Source organism: Pseudoliparis swirei, chromosome 23, assembly GCF_029220125.1.
Source record: "Pseudoliparis swirei isolate HS2019 ecotype Mariana Trench chromosome 23, NWPU_hadal_v1, whole genome shotgun sequence".
Taxonomy (NCBI): domain Eukaryota; kingdom Metazoa; phylum Chordata; class Actinopteri; order Perciformes; family Liparidae; genus Pseudoliparis; species Pseudoliparis swirei.
The window spans coordinates 22348700-22370355 of NC_079410.1; the positions used below are offsets into that span (position 1 = coordinate 22348700).

Here is a 21656-nt window from a genome sequence, read left to right on the forward strand (position 1 = left end):
TCCTCCCCGAGGTGATTGACAGCTAGATGTGTATTTTTAGGGCCGACTAATGGACCTCATGTTCCTCGTGTGAAACTTGAGGAAGTGAAACATGTCTCTTCCCCCCCCCCCCCCCCCGGTTTCCTTTTGAGGGATTCACTCATTCATTAACTAATAAACGTTCCTAATTACTAACGTTTCTTTGTTTTCTTTCTTTTGTTCTTGTTTGTATTTATTTTTATTTATTTATTTTTATTTATTTATTTGTAGTTATTTGTATTTATTTATTTGTATTTATTTGTATTTATTTATTTATTTATTCATCACCTGTCGCGGCCGGTTCATGTGAAGTGTGTTTTTATAATGACTTCACACATCTTTATTATTTTAATTGCATTTTTTTCCTACATATCAGCTCGTTAAAATTATTTATTTGATAATAACTAATAACAAAATCCTCATTATTTGATAATGAATAATGAGCTCGTAGTAAAGTTTTCACTCTAATATTTAAACTGTCAGTTTAAATTAGGGTGTCCAGACGTCCTCTTTCCCCGGACATGTCCTAAGAAAGAAATGCGTCCGGCAGGGATTCCAAAAACATCCGGGATTTTGCTTCGTCGGATATTTGTGTTTCTCTGGGTTTTCATAAACTAGTATTTACCCTTACAAGTTTTGGAAATGGTATCTCCCTTATGTTCCACCTTACGTGAGCTCTGACGGTATAGAGAACAGTCATTGGTCGACCGATCTCAGGGTTGCTAGATACACGATAATTATCCTCCAAATACAACCATTTTGAGCCTTTGGTACGATACTTCACCATCTCCAATCTGGCAACACGGAGCACCTTGCCGCCTCCACTAGTTCATTGTTGTTTGTGCTAAAAACTACAACCAGCGACGCCGCTCCCATAGCGCACTACGCGCTGTGCGGAGGGCACCACATCCTGAGGGGCTCCACAAAATAGGCAACTAAAAAATCCTCATAGTTATAATAATTATAATGCCGATATTATTTCAGTCTAGACACCTTTTAGGCATGTATATCACAAAACAGGCAGAACAAGAGAGATGTTTAAGCGCTCAGCACCCCCCCCCCCATATATATATATGTGTGTGTGTATATATATTACATGTGTATATATATATATGTGTGTATATATATATGTATATATATATAAATATTGATGTACCTGTTACTACATGTTTTATTTAAATGTTATATTTGTTTGACACTAGAATATAAAAAATAACTCTGAAAGTTATTTTCATGTGTTGATCTACTTTAACAATACTGATGGAAACTATACTAATTATACTTTACTAACTAAGCTATACTAACTATAATAACTAACTAAACTATACTAACTATAATAACTAACTAAACTATACTAGTAACTACTACCAGAGTCAGTAGGCAGCTGGTCTGATGCAGTGACGAGTTCATTAATTACAGAATAAATGGATTTAATGTGTATTTAATAGGGCTGTCAGCGTTAACGCGTTAATCTATGCGATTAATTTGGCCGCGTTAACACACTAAAATATTTTAACGCAATTAACGCAACTTTGTTTACTTCCGGTGTTCGTTGAAGTTTTTACACTCAAACCGAGTGTCAAGCCGCGGCAGTACGGTTTAACACTGTTTACGTTATTAAAACAATTATTTCTCCGCGAAAATAAGGAGCAGAAATCAGTTTAAACTCGTGGATGAATCAGTCGGGTTTCCTCCTGCTCCTCCTTCCTCCCGTCTCCCCCTCTGATACACAGAGGAACGGAGGGGCGACGTGTCGGGGGACGCGGCGCGGAAAGAACGCGACACACGAAACCTTCAACGTGATTGGTCAATCCGTTTGTCTGTCAACATTTCGGGGAAAAAACAACCAATGAACACTCAGTAAATCACAAGGACCTCCCACCTCACGGGTGAGGCTCATTAGCAGCCTGTCAGTCAGAGAGCAGAGACCACGGCACCAGGACAACTGAGCCTCATTGAATAGAGCTGAGATTGTTCTGGAATGTTTGATGTATAACACGTGGGGGTGTGTCATATGCAAAAGCCTTTAAAAGGTGAATTTAAATTTTTTTGTAAAATGGAGAACATGCCCCCAGCCTCCAGAGGGTTAACGTGACATATGTGAATGTCAGTCAGTCACCAAGGCCACTGGTTCTGCTGTTCAGTGTTAAAGATGACAGGACCAATGGGGTCTCAATATACTTCTTTTTTTTAAACTAATCTGGATGTTTCACTGAAGAAACAATTTATCATCCACAATATTAAATACCTCGCTGGCACTTTATAGGTAGGAGCCTCTTTGAAAACACAGCTCTGTGTGAAGTTTGGTCTTTAAAAAAGAAGAAAAAAAACTTTTTCATCGCGATTAATCGCGATTAATGAATTTCAAAATGTGCGATTAATTAGTTAATTTGTTTTAATCGATTGACAGCCCTAGTATTTAACGATGAAGGAGAGCGTGAGAAACCTTAAGAGAGCGGGAGTTCTGTGAAGGAACTCAGAACTAGTAGTAGTAGTATAATAGAGTAGTAGTAGTAGTCGTATAATAGAGTAGTAGTATTATAATAGAGTAGTAGTAGTAGTATAATAGAGTAGTAGTAGTATAATAGAGTAGTAGTAGTAGTATAATAGAGTAGTAGTATTATAATAGACTAGTAGTAGTAGTGTTATAATAGAGTAGTAGTATTATAATAGAGTAGTAGTATTATAATAGAGTAGTAGTACTGGTTTATTCACTGAATCTTTGTGTGTTTATTACAGAACATCAAGTCAGAGCAGCTCAGTCGGCCCTCTGCTGTCCAGAGCTGCTCCTGAGGGAAACCAAGGAGGAGGGCGTGTGTGTGTGTGTGTGTGTGTGTGTGTGTGTGTGTGTGCGCGTGTGTGTGTGTGCAGACGGGCCCCTTTCCTCACCGCCTCCTTATAGGCTGCTGTTGGTCCCACCCTGTTCTTCACTGATTCAAAACAAATTTGAGGCTGACGTCACACACACACACACACTTGGACAAAGCAGCCCCCCCCTCCCCCGCCCATCCTTCCCTTTTTCTCCCCCATTTTGTTTCAGGGTGGTGTGGAGGCCGCTTTGCTCTCCAGGAGCGTAACGCTGCATTTTATTGTTGTGACACACACACGGTGTGTGTTGTGTGTTGAGCTCTGAGTGACACACAACGTTTGTGTATGTGTGTGTGTGTTTAGTTTCTAATCAAGAAGAATCTGCCTCTCTGTGTTATCAGAGTTCTGCCCTCCTGATGGATCTCGTGTCGTTGGACCAGTCGGTTAATTGCTCTGGGAAATCCTTAAATTAATGTCATTATTTAAATGATGTAAAACATCAAATCAAACTTTTCGTTCTCGTTTCAAACAGATTTTTTTTTTTCTCTCTGAAACTTCATTTCTTTTTGACTCTTGAGCTTCTTTTGTTTACCAAATATATAACGAGCCAAAATATATTGACTTGAGTTACATTCATCAGTTAATTTTGTGTTTTTTTAATCCCACAAATGCGTCCGAGAATAAATAAATGACATTTTCTGCAAATTAATGAATTAATTTATTTTCAGCGTTAAATGATTTTTTATAAATGCCCCAAAAATGACTTAAATATAACTTTTATTCACTAAACATGTCGATGATAATCTCATAAATTAAGTTACATTTGTTCCTGAATAAACGTCTCATTTATTTAGTATTTATTAAAAAGGAAAAGTTCATGACGGTTAAAACTGCATTGTAATTTTAATCATAAGTTTTATTAGTTTTATTTTGTACAGTTTGTATCAATATCGTCTCTTTTGTGAGAAATTGCGACACATTTCCTTTTTATTTATTTAAAAGTAATATATTTATTCGTTGTTCACAAGGACATTTCATTTTATTTCCTCCACACACAATAGAAGGCCAGACTCACATAATTATGGTACTCTAAATATTTGGTATGTCATCTAAAAGAGTTAATATTTTATTTTATCGATAATAATAAATAATAGTGTTCATCACGTGCCTCTAGTCGTAGTTTATTTCCGCGAGTCTCACCGTCCCCCCGACGGCCCGCGGACCAGCTCTATTACGGTAGAAACACGCAGCGTGCGCGGCTCTGTTTCCGCCTCCGATGCAGTCGCTTCCGGTTGGGGGGTTGCGTTCAATGTATGCTCTTTGTCACAGAAACACATCCACATCATTACCCTCCGCGTTTGACCCGAGCTCTGGAGCGACATCGTTTTGAAGTGACCCGGTTCACTCGGCCGGTTAACCGGAGCCACGTGTCGCTGCTCTCCGGGATCAACCGGTTTAATTTAACGGTGCGTTCGTTTTCAGCTTAAATCTTAAAACAAGGACCTATTTTATCTGTTTATTGCACAGCCTTAGCCCCCTCACTTCATCCCCAGCGCAGGGATTTACGCGGTGCTCCGGTCGCTATAAGAACAGCCCGACGCACAGCCCCGAACCCCATGCTGAACTCATGGCACACATTCTATAGTGCCCCCCCCCCCCCCCCCCCCCACACACACACACACCAACCCTCCCTCACGTGAAATGGCTATAGGCGTTACAAAATGGCGAGTAGAGGGGGAGGGGAGGTGGCGCACAGCTGAGGGAGAGCTGGTGGAGGGGAGGTTCACATGCTCCAGTTGGTGGGGAGACTTTTTAAGAGTCACGTGGTCTGCACTAGGAGCTCAGAGTCTCCTCTACACCTGAACACCACGGTTCTCAATGTGACCCGTCATGACGTCACGATGCACAGAGAGGGGGGGGGGGGGGCGGTTGGGTTTCTGTTAATTCAAAGATTAAAACAAATAAAATGGAGTGGGGGGAAAAAAGAGTCACCGTAATTACATAACGGCCGAGGCCATCTTCTCAAAATGGAGCTCTCGCCGCTGCAAAATGGAGGCCTACCGCAGAGCAGAGCCTGAACTTTGACCCCTAGCGTTGCCCCCCCCCCCCACACTCTTCTACCATAAATGAATTCCAGACTTGAGGCCCGCTTGCTCTCTAACATGTCATTCTAAATCCTGAAAATGAAATCTTGTTTTTATATACAGGACTGTCTCAGAAAATTAGAATATTGTGATAAAGTTCTTTATTTTCTGTAATGCAATTAAAAAAACAAAAATGTCATGCATTCTGGATTCATTACAAATCAACTGAAATATTGCAAGCCTTTTATTCTTTTAATATTGCTGATTATGGCTTACAGCTTAAGAAAACTCTAAAATCCTATCTCATAAAATTTTAATATTTCCTCAGACCAAGTAAAAAAAAAGATTTATAACAGCTGAGTGTTTGTCAAGGCTCAGGAAACCCTTGCAGGTGTTTCGAGTTAATTAGACAATTCAAGTGATTTGTTTAATACCCTACTAGTATACTTTTTCATGATATTCTAATATTTAGAGATAGGATATTTGAGTTTTCTTAAGCTGTAAGCCATAATCAGCAATAAATCAGAATAAAAGGCTTGCAATATTTCAGTTGATTTGTAATGAATCCAGAATGCATGACATTTTTGTTTTTTTAATTGCATTTTCAAGAGATTCAAGATGTTTTATTTGTCACATACACACACAGGGTGTGCAGTGAAATGAAAGTGGCAATGCTCAGCAGGAATGTGCAAGGGCAACAAGTACACACTATTTACAATAAAAACAACACAATATTTACAGTAAGTGTGTGTGTGTGTGTGTGTGTGTGTGTGTGTGTGTGTGTGCCTAAGAGGGGCAGTTGTGTGGGTCTATGTGGGGGTCCTGGTGAGGTCGGAGTTCACAGTCCTGATGGCCTGAGGAAAGAAACTCCGTCTCAGTCTCTCTGTTCTTGCAGCGTGACTACGGAGGCGCCTGCCTGACCGCAGCAGCTGAAACAGTCTGTTGTTGGGGTGGTGAGGATCCTTCATGATCCTGCCGGCTCTGGTTCTGCACCTCCTGGTGTAATTTTCATTACAGAAAATAAAGAACTTCATCACAATATTCTAATTTTCTGAGACAGTCCTGTATATATATATATATATATAGCCTAGAGCTGTACAACAAAAAGCAAGATTTGTTTATATATTAATTTATATAATTATATATATACATTTATTAATACATTTATATTTATTCATATATATTTTTTCATTTATATATATATATACATACATATATATAGCCTAAAGCTGTACAACAAACAGCAAGTTTTGTTTATATATTTATTTATATAATTATATACTTATATTTATTAATACATTTATATATATTTTTTCATTCATTTATATCAATATATATAAATACATAAATGTATATATATATATATATATATATATATATATATATATATAGCCTAAAGCTGTACAACAAACAGCAATATTTGTTTATATATTAATTTATATAATTATATATATACATTTTTTAATACATTTATATTCATTTATTTATATATATTTTTTCATTCATTTATATACATATATATATATATATTAGGGCTGTCAGCGTTAACGCGTTAATCTATGCGATTAATTTGGCCGCGTTAACGCACTAAAATATTTTAACGCAATTAACGTAACTTTGTTTACTTCCGGTGTTCGTTGAAGTTTTTACACTCAAACCGAGTCAAACCGCGGCAGTACGGTTTAACACTGTTTCCATTTTTAAAACAATTATTTCTCTGCGAAAATAAGGAGCAGAAATCAGTTTAAACTCGTGGATGAATCAGTCGGGTTTCCTCCTGCTCCTCCTTCCTCCGGTCTCCCCCTCTGATACACAGAGGAACGGAGGGGCGACGTGTCGGGTGACGCGGCGCGGAAAGAACTCGTCACACGAAACCTTCAACGTGATTGGTCAATCCGTTTGTTTGTCAACATTTAGCGAAAAAACAACCAATGAACACTCAGTAAATCACAAAGGACCTCCCACCTCACAGGTGAGGCTCATTTAGCAGCCTGTCAGTCAGAGAACCAGAGAACACGGCGCGAGGTCAATGAGGCTCATTTCAGAGCTGAGATTGTTCTGGAATGTTTGATGTATAACACGTGGGGGTGTGTCACATGCAAATGACTTTAAACGGTGAATTTTGTTGTTGTTGTAAAATGTATAAAATGAGCCCAGCCTCCAGAGGGTGAACAGGACATATGTGAATGTCAGTCAGTTACCAAGGCCACTGGTTCTGCTGTTCAGTGTTAAAGATGACAGGACCAATGGGGTCTCAATATATATATTTTTTTACTAATCTGATGTTTCACTGAAGAAACAATTTATCATCCACGATATTAAATACCTCGCTGGCACTGTATATGTAGGAGCCTCTTTGAAAACACAGCTCTGTGTGAAGTTTGGTCTTTAAAAAGAAGGAAACAACTTTTAATCGCGATTAATTAATCGCAATTTCAACATGTGCGATTAATTAGTTAATTTTTTTAAATCGATTGACAGCCCTAATATATACATTTTTAAATAAATGTATATTTATTTATTCATATATATTTTTTTCATACATTTATATAAATATATATAAATAAATATATAGAGAGCCTAAAGCTGTACAACAAAAAGCAATATTTGTTTATACATATTTTTATATTTATATATATTTTAAAAGTATATATATATGTATTTTAAAAACATATATTTTAATACATAATATATATATGTGTATATATTTATATATATACAGGACTGTCTCAGAAAATTAGAATATTGTGATGAAGTTCTTTATTTTCTGTAATGCAATTAAAAAAACAAAAATGTCATGCATTCTGGATTCATTACAAATCAACTGAAATATTGCAAGCCTTTTATTCTGATTTATTGCTGATTATGGCTTACAGTTTAAGAAAACTCAAATATCCTATCTCTAAATATTAGAATATCATGAAAAAGTATACTAGTAGGGTATTAAACAAATCACTTGAATTGTCTAATTAACTCGAAACACCTGCAAGGGTTTCCTGAGCCTTGACAAACACTCAGCTGTTATAAATCTTTTTTTAACTTGGTCTGAGGAAATATTAAAATTTTATGAGATAGGATTTTAGAGTTTTCTTAAGCTGTAAGCCATAATCAGCAATATTAAAAGAATAAAAGGCTTGCAATATTTCAGTTGATTTGTAATGAATCCAGAATGCATGACATTTTTGTTTTTTTAATTGCATTACAGAAAATAAAGAACTTTATCACAATATTCTAATTTTCTGAGACAGTCCTGTATATATAATATATATTTACAAATTAATAATATATATATATAAGTCTAAGAGGGACAAAACCTTCTAATCTTGATTAATGCATATATCATATTCTAAGCTGTGAATTCATAAACTGTATTCATCAGGATACATTTTTAGTTTTTAAGGAAACTGTAAAATAATGAAAGGATCATGTAACGTAAAGCAGTATTAATAAGTTAGTGGCAGAAGAGAAACATAGGGCAAGGTTATTCATGGAACACACACACAATCACACTCACACACACATAAATATTACATAGTGAGTGCCTCTGCAGATAGCATCCGAGCTGTCAGGCCGCTCCTGCTCACGGTGGCATCGGTATTACATGTTGATTGGACAAGGTTCCCCTGTAAGTCAGGTTCAGTGGACCAATGAGGCCGCAGCGAGCGAGGCGACCTTTCCCCTATAAATCTGGGCCAATCGGGGAGCCGTGACAGCTGTCACAGGGGGCTCCGTCTCTGCGGTGCGGAGGAGAAGGATGTAGCCCAGCCCCGATTGGCCGGCCGATGAGAGGAAGAGGGCATGCTGGTTGCCGTACTGAGAAAGTGGAGAGGTCAAATAAAAAGCAGGTCTCGTATGTTCTCTTGGACCACGTTGTGCATATTACCCAGCAGCCATCATGGCGCAGCTCTAAAAATGACACAAATACAACAGAAGATATTCATGAGTTGATCAGTTTGGGAGAAGCGGCTGAGTTTAGAGTCGACTCTCCACTCGGGCTCTGGCGTCACCTGTTCATCATGTCCCGCCCCGTTGCGACACACCTGTCCTCTTCTTTCTCCACGTATTATTCAACATCTGCCCTCTCTCCTCCGACATGGTGGAAGGTCAGGGTTCGTACGGTCATGGAAAACCTGGAAAAGTCATGGAATTTTAAAATGGTAATTTCCAGACCTGGAAAAGTCATGGAAAAAACTTAAATCACAAAAGTTTTGGAAAAGTTATGAACATTTGTTATATTCACATGTTCATTTACGCGAGTTTGAAATAATGAATATGTTTTAGAAAGAAAGACGCTCAAAATGTAAGCCTGTATACGCTCTCTTACTGGCGGCGGTATTAAGTGAACGCACCTTAACTGGGAAGTTCGCTGGTCATTTGTTTAATTTAAGGTATACTGTATGCTTTGGAATTCACATTGTTTAAAAACTAAATGAGGACGCCAAACGCTGCTTAACGATATATATATATATCTATATATATATGTATATACATATATATACATATATATATATATATATGTATATATATTTATATATATATGTGTGTATATATGTATATGCAAATACGTTAAAGCATATACATTAAAGCATCCAACGGACACGTTGGATGCTTTAATGTAGTTTTATAGTATTGTATTATTATATATATCATAGTATTATATTACTATATATATCGTAATTATTTATTAATACATTATTCATCAATGTATTAATAAGATGCAACACGGAGGCTCTGTAGTCTGAACTTCCACAAAGATCCACTGCTTTCCTTCTACCCTTTCACAATAATAGCCCCGGACACACACACACACACACACACACACACACACACACACACACACACACACACACACACACACACACACACACACACACACACACACACACACACACACACACAGACACACACACACACACACACACACACACACACACACACACACACACACACACACACACACACACACACACACACACACACACACACACACACACACAGTGGAGTCCATCCAGCCTGTCCTCTGTGAATGGTTGCGTATCAGTTTCTCAGCCAGCTGCAAACATCTGGCTCGCTGCTGATTGGCCGTCTGGACGTGTAACGAGTGTTCATTAGTGGAGAAGGTCACATGCAGGCATGAGAATCCCTCACCTTTCGGCGAAATTCGCCGTTTTGAAACCAAAATAGGTGACTTACGTGAATCGTGTAGATCCGAAGAGTTTTTGTTTTGGGGTAGGGGGTCAATTGGCCGGCCGGCGTTTATGAGATTGGAGTGGGACACGGAGAAAATGTGGAGTGGGTGCTCTTCACAATAGAACATCTTTGATGGGACATGTCGCGTCTCGGCCAATCAGCGTCAAGATGTCTTCAGCGTTTGGGGGTTCAGGTTAGCTTGAATGTTAGCCGCGACATCTGCTGCTGTCACGCTGCACGGTGTAGCGACACTAACAAAGTACCCGTACGTTAAACACAACGTGATTTAGCATATGTTTAGTATCGATACTTCATTAAAAGAGCGATCAGAGCGCACGCGCTGCTCCGTGTCGAGCTGTCTGCGCACACTGCGCTGCGCAGCTCACAGCGAGAGAAGTGGCGCAGCTTTAGAGACTTCGGCTTAACAAATAAAAAGATGCCAGAAGTGAAATGTTTCAGTCTGTAAAGTTGTGTAACTCTCCAGCTGCTCATCCTGATGAACTGTGGATCATCTGGTCAGAGACTAACGGCCTCATAGTGGATCATCAATGCTCTGATGGAACCATGTAGTTTCATTCATATCTGGCTGTATTAATACTAATATTACTGCCATTTGTTAAGTGTTGAAAAAGTTGGTAAAAAGTGAACCATACAGATGTTTTATTTATTACTATTATAGATAAATATACCAGTCTCGTATTTATGGTACCATATTGTTTTTATGGTATTGTATTGAATTCTGGTATCGGGTATCATGATATTTATGGCAGGTATGTAATATGTATAAAAGTTATAATATGAGTATCGTGACAAACAGGTAGAGACAGAACAGATTCAGGGAAAAGTCCACGAGGACTGTTCAGGAAAAAAAAGGAAGTTGGTTCATGAATGACTTTAACCATATTATATATAATTACAATGTATATTTGTTATTACTATCATTACAGGGCTGAGTCAGAGTGGAGGACCTTTTGTTCTTATACTGTTTATTATCATTATTTAGATTTGTGGTCAGAACAATAAAATGACTAGTTGTGGTTCTAAAAGCTTTGAGGCTTCAAAAAACGTGGATGTGGTGTGGTGAAAAAAAAAATCACCTGCACCCCCCCCCCCCGTTGTCACCTTTTTCACCCCTCATGAGTTTGCAGGTATGAATACTAATATTACTGCCATTTGTTAAGTGTTGAAAAAGTTGGTAAAAAGTGAACCATACAGATATTTTATTTATTACTATTATAGATAAATATACCAGTGTCTTATTTATGGTATACTGTTTTATGGTAATGTATCAGTAGCCTATCATGATATTTATGGCAGGTATGGTATAAGATCGTGACAACCAGGTAGAGGCAGAACAGACTCAAGGAACAGACTCGTGGCTCAGCAGAGCTCAAGACTTGAAGACTTGTTCACGCCAAAAAAAAAGGAAGTTGGTTCATGAATGACCATATTATACACAATATTACTATTATTATAGGGCCCGATCACTGACTTGGTGTCAGAATGGAGGACCTACAGATTACAACGTCCGACATCGATGTTCGTGGAAGTCACCCCCCCCCCCCCCCCCGTGCGCCTATCCTTCTCACCTTTTTCACCCCTGACCCGTTTTCATGCCTGCACATGACTCTTCAATGTGTGCAGCGCTGCAAGTGTTAGCTGTGAAACACACACACGCTGTGGTCCCAGGGCCTCCTCTGTCTGGTCTGAAGAGCGCTGACCCTTGACCTTTGACCCCTCCTCTGTGGAGACCCCACTCTCTTCATTCTCTCCTCTTCCCCTCCACTCCCTTTGTTTGGCTCGGGGATTTATTACCTTCACAGCTGAGGGAACCTTAACGGCCCGGTTCTCTTTTTGTACGACACGGTGGACCGGCGACGCGTTTCCATGTTCACACACAATAAGTCGGGAGGAGGGGGAGGAGTCTATATCTCCGGATTTATTTAAACTAGAACATCTCAGTCGATCACGTTCTCGACGGTTAGAAGGATGTTGAATCAAACCACGGAGTCCATCCCACGGGCAATAATGAGGCTATAGAACCCCAACGAGCCGCCATGTTGGTTAAGGGCAAATACGTGAAATGGTTAAAAAAAAGAAAAAAGAGCCGAGTGAAGCGTGTTGTCCATCTGTCCGCCCATTCATCATCTTTGCTGACCGGTTGCCATGGTTTCAGCCAATAGGAACGGCTGTAGGGAGGCGGCGGTAGGGGTTACGCACGTTGCTTGGTGTGTGTGTGTGTGTGTGTGTGTGTGTGTGTGTGGGGGGGGTCGATAAGGTGATGAAGGTTCTGATGTGTTCGCTAGGTGTAGAAAACAAGTGTTTTTATGTTGAGACCCGATGAGAGAAAAGCTTTGATCAGAAGACTACCTGTGGGGGGGGTTAGGATTCACAAAAGACTATTCATCTGTGCCGGAGCCTCCTGGGGGCTTTTGGGGGTGGGGTTTAGCTCGGGGGGGGGGTTGGTTTTTGTTATGGTTTGGGCCAATGGATGCTCAGCTGGGTGGGGCTGTCGGGCGGATAAAGGGCGTTGAGGCGAGGCCAGGGGTCAAAGGTCAGCACCAATGCAACAGATGGAGGACAGAACGAGTCCCGTGTAGGGACGGGTGTGAAGACCTGGTCCACAGAGTCAAACGAGGGGTCTAGAAGGATCTAGAAGGACCTAGACCAGGGGTCAGGAACCTTTTTGAATGGGAGAGCCATAAAAGCCAAATATTTCCAAATATATTTCATTGAGAGCCATATAGTATTTTTAACGTGTAATTTTAATGCGACTTCTGGTGCTGCATGATGCTACGGGGGGGGGGCAGGTGACTTTTTCTTTGCTCCGCCCCGATGCGCGCGCACACGCCGGCATCAGAGCTCTGACATGCTGCTGGTTAGATACGATCAATAACGGACGTTTAGTTTAATAAAAGAACAAAGACGTCTTTAAGAAAGGGACCTGACATTACTTCTGTTTGTAATCTGGCGCGATAGAGAAAATTACAGGGTGGCGGGCGGAGATTTTTTTTTTCTCAACTCAAAATTGTCTGGGAGCCATATGCCGTCACCGGAAGAGCCATATCATAGGTTCCCGACCCCTGACCTAGAAGGACCTAGAAGGATCTAGAAGGATCCCACGGTCCTGGTTACTGTCCATAAAATGACTTTCAGCACAAATACTCTAAAATCTTTTTTTATTAATTGTTGAATGAGATTCATCAGAAGGAAAAGGTCAAAGATATAGAAACGGCATAATAAACAATATACTCCAGTTGCACCCCCCAGGGGGAGGAGCCCCAGGGGGAGGAGCCTCATTGGTCTGCATGGAAGCACGAGACGCGGCCAATAAGACGAGGGCGGTTTCCGTGGTGACGGCGAGCACCACTCAGCCAACCGGCTCGCACACAGGATGCGATGCGAGCGTGATTTGTGGCACCGGTTCAGGATGAGGATGCTTACTTCCTTCCTTTCCTCCTCCCTTCCCCCGCTGGGCGCACAGGATGCTGTTCCGTTACCGCGTTGACACTTAATGTCGGGCTTCAGCCATGGGGGGGGGGGGGGGGGTCAGGGGCTCACTCTCTGAGACTCCTCCCACCCTCCAGCATGCCGTGGCCTCGCCTCACTCTCTGAGACTCCTCCCCCCCCCCTCTCCCTTCGGTTTGTTTGAACCCTCTAACTTCTTCTTCTCTCCTCAGGACCAGGAAGCTGCAGATCAGAAACATTCCACCTCACCTGCAGTGGGAGGTGAGTTTCTGTTTCCTAGCTTCTGTACGGAGGTCAGCTCGCTCTGGGGTAGAGGATGCTAACGCAGGACTGAACCCAAAGGTCACGCTGGCTGAACCCAAAGGTCACGCTGGCTGAACCCAAAGGTCACGCTGACGTGTCTTTAAGCGACCCCTGTGATGATCGTCTTCATTCTCATGTGTGAGGAAGGTTTCCGTCAGAAGTCACAACCAGAACCAGAAAGTGGGTCCAGACGCCGGGTCCCACATAGGATTTCTTTTCACATTTTGATAATAATTATATTCAGTTTATTTTATAAAGACCAACATCACAAACTACAAACTCCCCTCAGAGGGCTTTAAAGTCCGTACACATAGACATACCTGACCTTTGACCTTTGACCTCACATCGGATCAGGAACTCCCAAGAAATAGGAAAAACCTTTCAGGGTAAAAAAGGTAAGAAACCTTCAGGAGAGACCAGATGATCAATAGATGTCATGTGACCAGGTGAACAATAGATGTCATGTGACCAGATGATCAAGAGATGTCATGTGACCAGATGATCAACATATGTCATGTGACCAGTGATCAAGAGATGTCATGTGACCAGATGATCAACATATGTCATGTGACCAGATGATCAACATATGTCATGTGACCAGATGATCAACATTTGTCATGTGACCAGATGAACAATATATGTCATGTGACCAGATGAACAATAGATGTCATGTGACCAGATGAACAATATATGTCATGTTTTATATATATATTGTTAATACTTTCTTCTTTTTTGTGTGTGGATATTGTATAGTTTATTCTCATTCTTATTCTTTTTTTAGTCTGCTACTGCTGTCGGGTGTTTTGCACATAAGAATTTCACGAACCGATTATACTTGTATAAAAGGGGATGTGACAATAAAAACTTGAAACTTGAGACCAGATGAACAATAGATGTCATGTGACTAGATGAACAATAGACGTCATGTGACCAGATGAACAATAGATGTCATGTGACCAGATGAACAATAGATGTCATGAGACCAGATGAACAATAGATGTCATGTGACTAGATGAACAATAGATGTCATGTGACCAGATGAACAATAGATGTCATGTGACCAGATGAACAATAGATATCATGAGACCAGATGAACAATATATGTCATGTGACCAGATGAACAATAGATGTCATGTGACTAGATGAACAATATATGTCATGTGACCAGATGAACACTAGATGTCATGTGACCACATGAACAATAGATGTCATGTGACCAGATGAACAATAGATGTCATGTGACCAGATGAACAATAGATGTCATGTGACCAGATGAACAATAGATGTCATGTGACCAGATGAACAATAGATGTCATGTGACTAGATGATCAATAGATGACATGTGACCAGATGAACAATAGATGTCATGTGACCAGATGAACAATAGATGTCATGAGACCAGATGAACAATAGATGTCATGTGACCAGATGGACAATAGATGTCATGTGACCAGATGAACAATAGATGACATGTGACCAGATGAACAATAGATGTCATGTGACCAGATGAACAATAGATGTCATGTGACCAGATGATCAATAGATGTCATGTGACCAGATGAACAATAGATGTCATGTGACCAGATGAACAATAGATGTCATGTGACCAGATGAACAATAGATGTCATGTGACCAGATGAACAATAGATGTCATGTGACCAGATGAACAATAGATGTCATGTGACCAGATGAACAATAGATGTCATGTAACCAGATGAACAATAGATGTCATGTGACCAGATGAACAATAGATGTCATGTGACCAGATGATCAATAGATGTCATGTGACCAGATGAACAATAGATGTCATGTGACTAGATGAACAATAGATGTCATGTGACTAGATGATCAATAGATGACATGTGACCAGATGAACAATAGATGTCATGTGACCAGATGAACAATAGATGTCATGTGACTAGATGAACAATAGATGTCATGTGACCAGATGAACAATAGATGTCATGTGACCAGATGAACAATAGATGTCATGTGACCAGATGAACAATAGATGTCATGTGACTAGATGATCAATAGATGACATGTGACCAGATGAACAATATATGTCATGTGACCAGATGAACAATAGATGTCATGTGACCAGATGAACAATAGATGTCATGAGACCAGATGAACAATAGATGTCATGTGACTAGATGAACAATAGATGTCATGTGACCAGATGAACAATAGATGTCATGTGACCAGATGAACAATAGATGTCATGTGACCAGATGAACAATAGATGTCATGTGACCAGATGAACAATAGATGTCATGTGACTAGATGATCAATAGATGACATGTGACCAGATGAACAATAGATGTCATGTGACCAGATGAACAATAGATGTCATGTGACCAGATGAACAATAGATGTCATGTGACCAGATGAACAATAGATGTCATGTGACTAGATGATCAATAGATGACATGTGACCAGATGAACAATAGATGTCATGTGACCAGATGAACAATAGATGTCATGTGACCAGATGAACAATAGATGTCATGAGACCAGATGAACAATAGATGTCATGTGACTAGATGAACAATAGATGTCATGTGACCAGATGAACAATAGATGTCATGTGACCAGATGAACAATAGATGTCATGTGACCAGATGAACAATAGATGTCATGTGACCAGATGAACAATAGATGTCATGTGACTAGATGATCAATAGATGACATGTGACCAGATGAACAATAGATGTCATGTGACCAGATGAACAATATATGTCATGTGACTAGATGAACAATAGATGTCATGTGACCAGATGAACAATAGATGTCATGAGACCAGATGAACAATAGATATCATGTGACTAGATGAACAATAACTGGCTTTGTAAAGCACTAAAATAATGTACTTTACATTTTAGAAAGAGAACATATTATAATGTGTCAGTGAGAGCTTTTAAAACATATGTCTGTCTCTGTAATGACTTCATACCTGTCTGTCTGTCTCTGTAGAGACTTCATACCTGTCTGTCTCTCTAGAGACTTCATACCTGGCTGTCTCTGTGGAGACTTCATACCTGTCTGTCTTTCTCTCCAGAGACTTCATACCTGTCTGTCTCTCTAGAGACTTCATACCTGGCTGTCTCTGTGGAGACTTCATACCTGTCTGTCTCTGTGGAGACTTCATACCTGTCTGTCTGTCTCTGTAGAGACTTTATACCTGTCTGTCTCTCTAGAGACTTCATACCTGTCTGTCTCTGTGGAGACTTCATACCTGGCTGTCTCTGTGGAGACTTCATACCTGGCTGTCTCTGTAGAGACTTCATACCTGTCTGTCTCTGTGGAGACTTCATACCTGTCTGTCTTTCTCTCCAGAGACTTCATACCTGTCTGTCTCTGTGGAGACTTCATACCTGTCTGTCTCTGTGGAGACTTCATACCTGGCTGTCTCTGTAGAGACTTCATACCTGTCTGTCTCTGTGGAGACTTCATACCTGTCTGTCTTTCTCTCCAGAGACTTCATACCTGTCTGTCTCTGTGGAGACTTCATACCTGTCTGTCTTTCTCTCCAGAGACTTCATACCTGTCTGTCTCTCTAGAGACTTCATACCTGTCTGTCTCTGTGGAGACTTCATACCTGTCTGTCTTTCTCTCCAGAGACTTCATACCTGGCTGTCTCTGTGGAGACTTCATACCTGTCTGTCTCTGTGGAGACTTCATACCTGTCTGTCTCTGTGGAGACTTCATACTTGTCTGTCTCTGTAGAGACTTCATACCTGTCTGTCTCTGTGGAGACTTCATACCTGTCTGTCTCTCTAGAGACTTCATACCTGTCTGTCTCTGTGGAGACTTCATACCTGTCTGTCTCTCTAGAGACTTCATACCTGTCTGTCTTTGTGGAGACTTCATACCTGTCTGTCTCTGTAGAGACTTTATACCTGTCTGTCTCTCTAGAGTCTTCATACCTGTCTCTCTCTGTGGAGACTTCATACCTGTCTGTCTCTTGAGACTTCATACCTGTCTGTCTCTGTGGAGACTTCATACCTGTCTGTCTCTGTGGAGACTTCATACCTGTCTGTCTCTCTAGAGACTTCATACCTGTCTGTCTCTGTGGAGACTTCATACCTGTCTGTCTCTGTGGAGACTTCATACCTGTCTGTCTCTGTGGAGACTTCATACTTGTCTGTCTCTGTAGAGACTTCATACCTGTCTGTCTCTGTGGAGACTTCATACCTGTCTGTCTCTGTGGAGACTTCATACCTGTCTGTCTTTGTGGAGACTTCATACCTGTCTGTCTCTGTAGAGACTTTATACCTGTCTGTCTCTCTAGAGTCTTCATACCTGTCTGTCTCTGTGGAGACTTCATACCTGTCTGTCTCTAGAGACTTCATACCTGTCTGTCTCTGTGGAGACTTCATACCTGTCTGTCTCTCTAGAGACTTCATACCTGTCTGTCTCTGTGGAGACTTCATACCTGTCTGTCTCTGTGGAGACTTCATACTTGTCTGTCTCTGTAGAGACTTCATACCTGTCTGTCTCTGTGGAGACTTCATACCTGTCTGTCTCTGTGGAGACTTCATACCTGTCTGTCTTTGTGGAGACTTCATACCTGTCTGTCTCTGTAGAGACTTTATACCTGTCTGTCTCTCTAGAGTCTTCATACCTGTCTGACTCTGTGGAGACTTCATACCTGTCTGTCTCTCTAGAGACTTCATACCTGTCTGTCTCTGTGGAGACTTCATACCTGTCTGTCTCTCTAGAGACTTCATACCTGTCTGTCTCTGTGGAGACTTCATACCTGTCTGTCTCTGTGGAGACTTCATACCTGTCTGTCTTTGTGGAGACTTCATACCTGTCTGTCTCTGTAGAGACTTTATACCTGTCTGTCTCTCTAGAGTCTTCATACCTGTCTGTCTCTGTGGAGACTTCATACCTGTCTGTCTCTCTAGAGACTTCATACCTGTCTGTCTCTGTGGAGACTTCATACCTGTCTGTCTCTCTAGAGACTTCATACCTGGCTGTCTCTGTGGAGACTTCATACCTGTCTGTCTCTAGAGACTTCATACCTGTCTGTCTCTGTGGAGACTTCATACCTGTCTGTCTCTCTAGAGACTTCATACCTGTCTGTCTCTGTGGAGACTTCATACCTGTCTGTCTCTCTAGAGACTTCATACCTGTCTGTCTCTGTAGAGACTTCATACCTGTCTGTCTCTCTGTCTCTCTGTGCTGATGACAAACCAACATTCATGTATTTTAAAAGCTGTAAGACACCTGGTGTGAAGAGTGTGTGTGTGTGTGTGTGTTTGTGTGTGTGTGTTTGTGTGTATATATATATATATACAGGCACCAGTGGCGGCTGGTGAAATTTTTTTTGAGAGGGGCGCAGTTGGGTGACGTGGTTTAAATATCACTCAACAATGAGAAGGAGAGGTTTTGAGTAGAATATTGTAAAAAACAAAGCTTTATTTCAAGAACACAGCGTGCTCAACACTGTCCAACAACAACTATCAACACACTGTAACTTTGGGCATGAGAGGTTCAGAGCAGCTTTAAGGAACATTGGGTTGGGTTTCAGAGGTTTGCAAAATAAAAGAGTTTCACCCTCACATGAAAGAGGTTCAGAGCAGATGTAACTGATGTGGAACGGGCATGGAAGAAGTCGGCTCAGATGGTGGATTTTCCCAGCACTTATTTATTCTGCAGAAGACAACAGAACACACACATTTGCCTTCTGATTTGTCTCTGCACTTCCACTTCCCTCAGCAATAAAAAAAACATTGTCCATGGAAGACAGGACCACATTAAATCTAAATAATAACAATTCTCATCAAAAACCATGACATGTAACATACAAGGGAAAACAGAGACCCCTAATGGACAAAATAAATAACTACATGAGCTAGAAAGTGGCTCAATGAAACCGCCACCAAACGTATATTTTGACAGTCTAAATGACACGACAGCTGGACGCCGGGATCGTATTAACATTCCATTACTGTATGTAACATAAACGGTTAATTTTTATTAAAGAATATAGCCAAAATAGTGCAAAATCGTTTTCCACTCAACTCACTCTCGGCAATATAAAACCATTGTGACGGAAAGACGGACTCAGGAGCAGGAAGTGCATCAGATGGAAAGCAATTTCGCAGGAAACAGATTTTTAAAAATAACGCTAAATAAAAATAGCTCATTAAAATAAAATTCACAAACACTCAATAATATCGTTGAACAACAAACAAAAATAAAATACAATACATTGAAAACAAGAAATGACAGAGTGCATTTCTAACTGTTTGACAGAGTAGACCCACTATATGTAAAGAAAAGTAGCCTCCTCTCTTCAAAGTGGTCAAACTTCTCAATAACTCTGGTTAAAGTCAATCATGTCTGTAACCAGCCTGTTTCCATTATTCTGGAGGGAATTCAATTCAATTCAGTTTATTTGTATAGCCCAATTTCACAAATTACAAATTTGTCTCGGAGTGCTTTACAATCTGTACACATAGACATCCCTGCCCCAAAACCTCACATCGGACCAGGAAAAACTCCCAAATAACCCTTCAGGGGGAAAAAAAGGGAAGAAACCTGGAGGAGAGCAACAGAGGAGGATCCCTCTCCTAGGATGGACAGATGCAATAGATGTGATGTGTACAGAAGGACAGATTTAGAGTTAAAATACATTCAATGAATATGACAGAGTGTATGAATAGTTCATAGTAGGCATATTCCACGATGGAGACCTCCACGATCCATCAGGCAGATGGCGGTGGGGAGGAGGAGGGCGGAGTCTCAACAGGACAGTGGCGTAGTCATGAGCAGGAATTCCACGACCCAGGCGATCCATCAGGCAGATAGGATCTATGCCGTCTCATAGGGTCCGATGACCCCATGAGACGTAAAGTCAAAAGGACTTCGGGAGAAAGCAGAGTTAGTAACGTGTGATTGAGAGATGAAAATTCATCCTTAAGGAGAGAAAAAGAGGAGATAGGTACTCAGTGCATCCTAAACGTCCCCGGCAGCTATAAGCCTATAGCAGCATATCAAGGGGCTGGACCAGGGCAAACCTGATTCAGCCCTAACTATAAGCTCTGTCAAAGAGGAAGGTCTTAAGTCTACTCTTAAACGAGGTGACTGTGTCTGCCTCCCGGACTGAAATTGGAAGCTGGTTCCATAAAGAGGAGCTTGATAACTAAGGCTCTGGCTCCCATTCTACTTTTTAAGACTCTAGGAACTACAAGTAGTCCGCATTTAGTGGCGTAGCTCTCTAGTGGGTAATATGGTCGACAAGCTCCTTAAGATATGATGGAGCATCACCAATCAAGGCTTTGTAGGTTAAGAAGAATTTTAAAAGTGATTCTTGATTTTACTGGGAGCCAGTGCAGAGCAGCTAGTGCAGGAGTGATGTGATCTCTTTTCTTAGTTTTAGTGAGAACACGAGCTGCAGCATTCTGGATCAACTGGAGGGACCTAAGAGATTTATTAGAGCAGCCTGCTAATAAGGAGTTGCAGTAATCCAGTCTCGAAGTAACGAACGTGAACCAATTTTTCTGCATCTTTTTGAGACAAGATGTGCCTGATTTTTGAAATATTACGTAGATGAAAGAATGCAGTCCTTGAGATTTGCTTTACGTGGGAGTTAAAGGAATGTGTCTGTTTTTCAGAACTTCGTTGTGTTTTCGATGCCAGTTCGGTCTGCAAACAGGGTTGGCTTCATGCTGTTAGCGAGTTAGCTCCATGTTCTTAGCTAGATAACTGCGGCAAGATTCGTGCTTTACACTTGTCTGAAGCTCTGTAGATCCCTCACCCCGTTGTAGTCCA

The 21656-nt window shown here is 40.8% G+C and overlaps 1 protein-coding gene across 1 annotated transcript in view; it reads left to right on the forward strand.

Moving 5' to 3' along the window:
* The window catches only part of LOC130188352 (insulin-like growth factor 2 mRNA-binding protein 1), a 58330-nt gene that overhangs the window by 15696 nt on the left and 20978 nt on the right, over positions 1-21656 (forward strand). Inside the window, 1 exon segment of the mRNA XM_056406672.1 lies at positions 13781-13829. Coding sequence (XP_056262647.1) covers positions 13781-13829 — 49 coding nt within the window.